Source organism: Sylvia atricapilla, chromosome 8 (genome assembly GCF_009819655.1).
Source record: "Sylvia atricapilla isolate bSylAtr1 chromosome 8, bSylAtr1.pri, whole genome shotgun sequence".
Taxonomy (NCBI): domain Eukaryota; kingdom Metazoa; phylum Chordata; class Aves; order Passeriformes; family Sylviidae; genus Sylvia; species Sylvia atricapilla.
In genome coordinates this window covers 17,029,608-17,037,076 of record NC_089147.1, presented here as the reverse complement: position 1 = coordinate 17,037,076, position 7,469 = coordinate 17,029,608, and the positions used below count along the sequence as shown (strand labels likewise).

The 7,469-nt window shown below is 36.0% G+C and overlaps 1 protein-coding gene across 1 annotated transcript in view; it reads right to left on the bottom strand.

Annotated features, from left to right (window-relative positions):
- Window positions 1–2,369: 2,369 nt before the first annotated feature.
- The window catches only part of HTR7 (5-hydroxytryptamine receptor 7), a 30,840-nt gene continuing 25,740 nt past the window's right edge, over window positions 2,370–7,469 (bottom strand). Inside the window, exon 3 of the mRNA XM_066323859.1 lies at window positions 2,370–4,317. Coding sequence (XP_066179956.1) covers window positions 4,281–4,317 — 37 coding nt within the window. The 3' untranslated portion in view covers window positions 2,370–4,280. The remainder of the gene's footprint in view (window positions 4,318–7,469) is intronic.

The window sequence follows — 7,469 nt, the reverse complement described above, 5'->3', positions numbered from 1 at the left end:
TGAGCAACCAAACCATGCTTTCTTCAGGAGAGTCATTAAAAATCTCTTATTCTTGCAGTTCAGTGCTATCTAAAAAGTATAGGTACTTTCTTCAACACTGGATTTAATACAGTAAGAATTTTATATTAGGTGAGCTGAGAAAAACCCAGATATTTTTGTAGCTGAGAATGTCTTCCATGTATCTAAATTAAAATCACTTAAACAAATGGATTCTCTATTTAATGTAGCATTAGTTCAAAAAAAGCACGACACAGGGATTAATATTCAGTAGACTTCTTATTTTATTGTATAAAAGTAATTACCTTTTAAATACTATCCAAATTAACATTTTAATATTCCTCTAGGTTTATACATTTTAAAAGCAAACTCGGTACCTTATACAGAAGAACCCTATTTCCTTTTCTGCTAAATTAGTCTGCTGTATAAATTTGAATAATTTGCAATGCAAGTGGCAGTAATTCTTTATATTACAAATAAGACTCGTATTACAACAAAAGATATTCAGTGTTTTCAGCACAGGCCACTTAGAACATGAGGAGCTTAATTTCATAGTATTTTTTATTTCTTGGTAAGCTATTTGGGGAAAAGAGTCTCCTATGTTACCCATCTTTATGTTTTACCAGACTTTGTCAAGGTAAAATATATGATCTAAAATGGAGTTCTACTTCAGTCCTCTGGTGAATTTCACATGTTAGAAGTCCTAGCTGGCTGAAATAAAAATTCATTTTGTCTATTAAAATTGAGTTCATCTTACTGTTTACATGGTATATGTAGTTATGATTTTCACATAACTTTTTTATCCGTGTCTATTGTGATAACAAGAAAAAACTTCTTTTGTCACCGAATTTATTTTTTTATTCAGGTCTGAAGCAAATTAATCACTTTGTCATATTGATAAAGCCACATAGCCTAGTAAGAACTTTACAGTGGAATCAAGGGGACAGCTAGGAAAAGGCTTTAAGTTTGTAGAATAAAAGATCAATCTGGAAACAAACCAGATGATAAAGGAAGTGCAGGAGAGCTATAATAAAGGTGTAGTAGCCTCATCCACCAAATATCTCAGTGGTCTGTTACCCATATAAGAGTGTGTGGGGAAAGGACAGGATTGTGTGGATAGTGAAAGATCAAGGGGTATGCAATTTTTCAAAGTCATGTATTTTATTAAATGACAATTGTAACTGATAAATGTAATGGTAACTACCATAAGGCAGCCCTGTGAAAATGCAAACTGCTCGCTGAGACATCCCAGAACAGGTTTTTGTGACAGAGCTAGAGAGGCATCCTCTGCAGATCCAGAACAGTGGTTCTGAGCCTTGTTTCTGACATCATCCACTCTGCATTTATTATTATATCCACAGCCTGGGGCCTTGGATCATCTCAGAGTGAGGTGGGTCCATGCACTGCCCTTGCACTGTGGGCTACAGGAACTGCTGAAAGCCCAACTCCTTATCCCAGCAAGCTGTCTCATCTCCTGACTCCTTTTGATCAGCCCTATTCCCTTCTTAATCCTCTAAAATAGTGTGCATTATTCGCTGGTACTGGGCATGCACTTAGCCTTGGGTCACTCTCCTAGTTGCTGTGTGGGTTTGTGCACTGGTTTGGGAGGTGACAGACCTGACAGTTACAGTGGGAAAAAAAATGAGCTCCATCTTGTATAGCAAAGTGTTAGAATTGTGTAGTTCCTAATGTTCTCTGTGCTACATGTCTGAAAATTCCTGAGCAAAAATCTTTTTTGTGGAGAAGCAGGTAGAACTGCAGTTTTTTAGGTCTGTGGGGTCACAACCTGTCCTAAAATACCCTCATAATTTCTGCGAGATTCCGGGAATGGAATAGGTAGTAAAATAAGCAAATATTTATCAGGTAATAATAGATTCACTAGCTTCTTTTCATGAGGCAGTACCACCTTAAAATACAAGGGACATATGTTGTGTGTGTTATATATATGTATAGACATATCTGCCTAGAACTGTAGCTTCCTAGAAGCTAAAAGCTCTTTCTGACTCTTTTGCCCTCTATTAAGTTTCTCTTAAAACACATTTTCCCTTAAGCTTAAAATAATTACATCAAAACCCCCATAAATTTTCACAGAAAAAATTTACTGGTAGCTATTTTTTATTTGGATATTTTTAAAATCCTTTAAACTATTCATATAACGTATATTTTTTCCATTTCACTTCAGGTTAAGGTTTTGACATAGCATCGTGAATAAGGAAAATGACAGTCTAATTCATCAAAGTAAAATTGTTTCATTGCCTTTTTGAAATGGGCATACAACTGAGACTATAAAGCTTGAAAATGAGTTTCAGTGTCCATAGCCCCTGCCCTTCATCTTAAGGCTTGGGGATTTTTAAAAGAAGTAAACTCTCTCCTTTTTTTTTTCTTTTTTTTTTTTATTGTTACATTTGTGACCCTATCATCTCCATTTCTCACTAGGTTCAGTTATGATATTATCTGCCAATGTAGTTTTGCCTTCAGCTGAGTTCCTCTGAATGTATTCTCATATAATGCAAGGAGAACTGGTCCACTGGCCACTGACAATAACTGTCCCATTTCCTTTTAAATACTTCAGGCTAACCAAGTATAAAGCATTTCTGAGCCATTGCCTTCGGAAAATAACATAAACCGTAAGACTCATTTTGTTTCAGATGCAGAGTTCACAGTGAGTAGTTATATCAGTAAAATACTGAAATGAGCCTTGCTGACCTACTGAAAGGAAAATCTGCCACTCTGGTTCTCTCATGTAACCACAGGAGTTACCTTAGGGTGGCAGGGTCATGTGCAGAAGGAGGATTAGGCTCTCTGTTCTAGGTTCTTCATAGGCTTAACACATATTTGATTTTCTTCCTATGCTGATCTCTTGCCAATAACAAATTAATTGGCCTGTTCTAGTATGTCTGATTCCTTATTTAGGCAGCTATGGTGAACTTTTATATTAATTTAAACAAAGGAAATTGAAGCCCCAATGGCACGTACAGCCACTGGATGATTTACCAGCAGCATTTTGGTTAAACTGCAAGTAAGGGACTAAGTTATCACAAATCCCACAGCTATGGAAGTAAGGCAAGTGCTCACTGAGGTGCACTCTTAAAGAAGACAGACCTTGGGAATGAAGTATGCTCCTGCATTGTGCATTGAATAACTGTGCATAGTTTAGAAACTCTGGAGGGAAATGAATATGAGAAGCTCAAAAAAAAAAAAAAAAAAAACCAAAACAAAACAAACCCTATGTTAAAAGCTATGCTTAAGGAACAATGCCTTGAATCAATTTTCCTTGGGAAAAGTGGTCATTTATACTCACCCATTTCATTTTTTTCAAGCCAAAGGGATCTGTTTTAATCATAACAAACCATTGGCAGAAATAACACTTCTTAAACAATTTTTACAAAATAACAAATAACACCTCTTCAAAAAAAATTCTTTCTCTAGCTAGCCAGTAAGACAAAAAAGCAAAGTGCTGAGGACATTCTCCAGCCTTTTATACACATTTGAGTTGAAATGACAGAAATTTACAAATTGGCAGGTCATGAAAATTACATTAAAGCAAAGCAGTCACATTTGTAAAATAGCTGTGGGGTAACACACGTGTATTCTAATTTTGTTCCTTAACTTTCATCACTGTGTAACTGAAAACAGCTTTTTACAAAAGTTTGGGAGAACCAAGCACATGTACATTAACAAGTAGCAGACATTTACTTAATACAACAGAAATCTTTAACAAAAAGTGGTCTTTTATTGTTGTCATTCTCAATCCCATTGCAGGTGCACAACATTTCTTTAAAGCAAGCTCTGAAAGCATCCACAGAGACAGCATTTGTCTGAAAACCTCTTTTATTTAGTACAGCAAAATACATTCAGTACCACTGACAATCCCTGAATATGAATATCAATGTTAGGATCCACAAGCATGGTAAACATACAAATGTTCCTCTACATAGTTTCTTGTGGTGGAAACCTGTACAATGCTTTATCTTTGAGTTTTAGTGGCACACCCCCTGCCCTGTGTCAAACTTATTGCTGAAATTATTTGGCTTTCTCAGTCAGAAAACTATTTTCATTTGTATGTAGCAGCATTTTCCTCTATAACAAACAAGATGTGAGTACTTCCAATAGAAATATATTTAATGTAATGTATTGAGCTCATGGAATATTTTTAGCATATTCCCATCAAAGGAAGATGAAGTACATTTCATAAATCTATCCAGTTCTTTGGAAGCCAACTCTTCATTTTTCTTCCTCTTGTTCTGGCTTGACTCTTTCTGGCTGCTTTGAAGCACATTTGGTCAGGATTCTTTTTCCCTGGAGAAATCAGAACTTCTCCTGTTTATAAAAAAAATTGGGTGAATTAGATGAGAAATATCCTGGAGCAATGAAAAGTTCTGACCAAATATACCACAGAAATAAATGGAAAACATTTCTCAGAAGCAACTAGATCACATCTGCTGGGATAATTCTCTAAAATCCCATACAAATGAGGAAGCTGGGGGAAAGAGGAGCATTCTGGGGGCTTTCAATCCTTTGTACTCACAATAGTTTGGGTTGTTGTGAGAACTGAGGAAGTTCTCAGTGTGTTTTATGCTGTTCAGTGGCAAAAGTCTTAAATTCCTTCATTAAATGTAGATGACTTTATTGGGAGCTCTGCATTTGGCCCAGCCCTCCAGGCTCTGGTGGCAGCACAAAGCTCCATGTGCCACTGCTCCCAGACATCTCCCAAGTGTGAGAGAGAGAGCAAGGAGCCAGAGCAGTAAAGAACATTTCTCTCTTGCTTTCATAAATCTCCCTATAGACAAAGAATTACTGCAACATCTTTGCATGGAATGTCCAAATTCCTGCCAGTCTCCTCAAGCTGGGTGAAGGGAAGAGCCACTCTTGTACAGCAACTAGGCTGAAATGTTGGAACAGAAACATCTGCAAGATTACAAGGCAGGGCTTCAGGGCATCCCTCTCCAGTCTCGCAGCAAGGCACTATTGTTTTGTCTTGTTATAGCCTTCCTATCGAAACCATGGAATTGAACATCTCTAATTGTATCAGGAGCAGGCATTTTTACAGACAAACCTGCATTCTCACTTATTTCAAATATCTTATTACATAAATACGCATCCTGTGTTTTCATGTAGTATTCAAATTAAAGGAAGGCTGGTAATTATATCCAAGTTCAAAACTAAATATAAAGGAATAAGATGTAAGATATTTTAAACCCTATGAATTAAACAATTGTAGATTTTCTTTTAAAGTCAGAATTCAGGATTTTATATATTTTGCCCTAGAGAATGTTGTGTTTCTCTTTCCTGGGCTGATAGGAGATTATTTCAGAAAGAGCATACTAATATTAAAAAAAAAAAAATTATTTTGCAACATTAACTTTATGTGCGTAATTGAATTTCTGATTTTTTTCTTGTAATGACAAGTGAAAGGTCCTTAGCACAATTTTTTATTTGCTGTATTTACTGTTTTCTTTGAAGACAGAAATAAAATGTATGAATTTGTCAGCTTTTGCAACTGTTGTTGGGAAGTAAATGGCCATTTAACTGGCCTAAATTTGTATTCTCCTTGCAATCATCTTCAGGATGGTAGATTTGACTGAGGAATCCCTGTTGTTTTAACACAGGCCTGCTTAGTTTAGCCAAAGATGCCAAGCTTTCTGAGACAATGATGAGTTTATCCAGATACATTCTTTTACATTTTCCTATGTTTTAAAAGAGATTTTTCAAAAGGGTTGAACTAAGTACACTTCAGTGGCTTTCTTTCTCTTCTCTTGCAAAAGGTAAGACTAAGTATACTGTAAACACAATTTTCTGGAACTAGCTAGACCACACAAATACTGAATAATTGAAATATCATTGGTTCTGACTGAGTAGATAGAAAACTAAGGGCAAAATATTTATCCAGCCTGGTATGTTGGTTTATAAAACTGTATGATCTCTTCTGGAACTTTGATACATTTGTAAGGACTTTTTTCTGAAGTAACTTGACTAGTTCTGTGCAAAAGATCCCAAATGAGAGGAATTATCATTTCAGTCAGTAAAGTCACTAAGTTACACAAATCATAAAAATATTATCCTCAACAATCACCATATATTAGTATCTTTTAGAAATACATCAATGGGTGTTTTTTAGCTTGCAACACTGAGAAATGAATCTGGGAATCATAATCATCATCTTTCAGTTTTTAGTAAATAAAAGCCATTCTGTCCTTTTGGAACTATCCGTGTGTGAGAAGGGATTCAGCAAAACAGCAGAGCAGCTCTTTTATGTGTGAGGAATGACAGGCAAGTTTGGCAAAATGTTTAGAAATTGTATATAGAAAATCTAATTCACTTCAGACTCATGCTGGATCCATTCTTTAGTGGTAATAACAACCTTAGAAGATTTAAAATCATGAAGAGGGTCCTAAGTTTGTATTTCTTACAAATTTTAAAGATTACCCTTCTGATTCAATGTTTCTCTAGTTATTTTTAATTTACTTGCTTGATTCCTTCTAGTCTTCACAGTCCCTACCTCCTCAGCATTTTAAATAAGAGGTGTCTTCTATTCCAGGATATTAATAATTTTGCATATTAAAACCATTCCCCAAGTCTCTTAATTTTTTCCTTGCTCTTTCTCTGTGTCTTCCTGAGAAACATTTTAAAAGACAAGAACTGCTTCTTAAGCAAACTGTGAAGCGGATTTGATGACACATTGATCTTGCACTTTTTCCAAGAATATTGTAATTTAAATAGGGTTTGGTTTTTTTTTTTCTGGAAGATTAGAAAAATAATACTAGACTTTTATAGCTAGAGGAAAGCACAAAACCCAATGGCATTGCTTCCAACACCTTCCAGTTCTGTAACTGCAGCATCATGGTCGGTAATCCAAAAATTTAACTCATTAATGTTCTTTTAAAAATGCTGCACTGTTTGGAGCAATGGCTACCTGCACATCTGTTTTCTTGCCAGGAAGCAGGGGCAAAACACTGAGTGGATTTTGTCTGCATTATTCATAGTATTGACTTATAATTCCCCTCTTTATGTCTCATTGCAGTAGATCTATTTGAACACGTTTCTGCTGGTGGTGCTAGCTCCGAACAGAGCATGAAAGACGTTTTTCTTTTTATGAAACTAAAATGTGAAGCAATAGATGCATAATAATAATAAATTACCATCAAGTCACATGTTTTACTACTCTGCTATTTCTATTACTACTCAGTAAGACTCCTGCTAAGCAGAGAAGTTTGGCAAGTGCCAATACTGTGTTACAGTATTAGATGTACAGGCTGGTAGGTGGTGGGAGCTGGAGAAAGTGTTAGGAATGAGGTTCCTGCCACCGACCGTCTCCCTCTGAAAACCAGTGCTAAGCAGACAGGGGGAGTACAATTCTCACTTTCTCCCTCTTCACTTAGTGTTATTATGGCCTGCCTGTGCCCTGGCTGTTTCCTGGAGTCTTTTATTTTTGTTTTTCGTTTCGTTTTTTCCTCCCAAATTTGACCTAAACC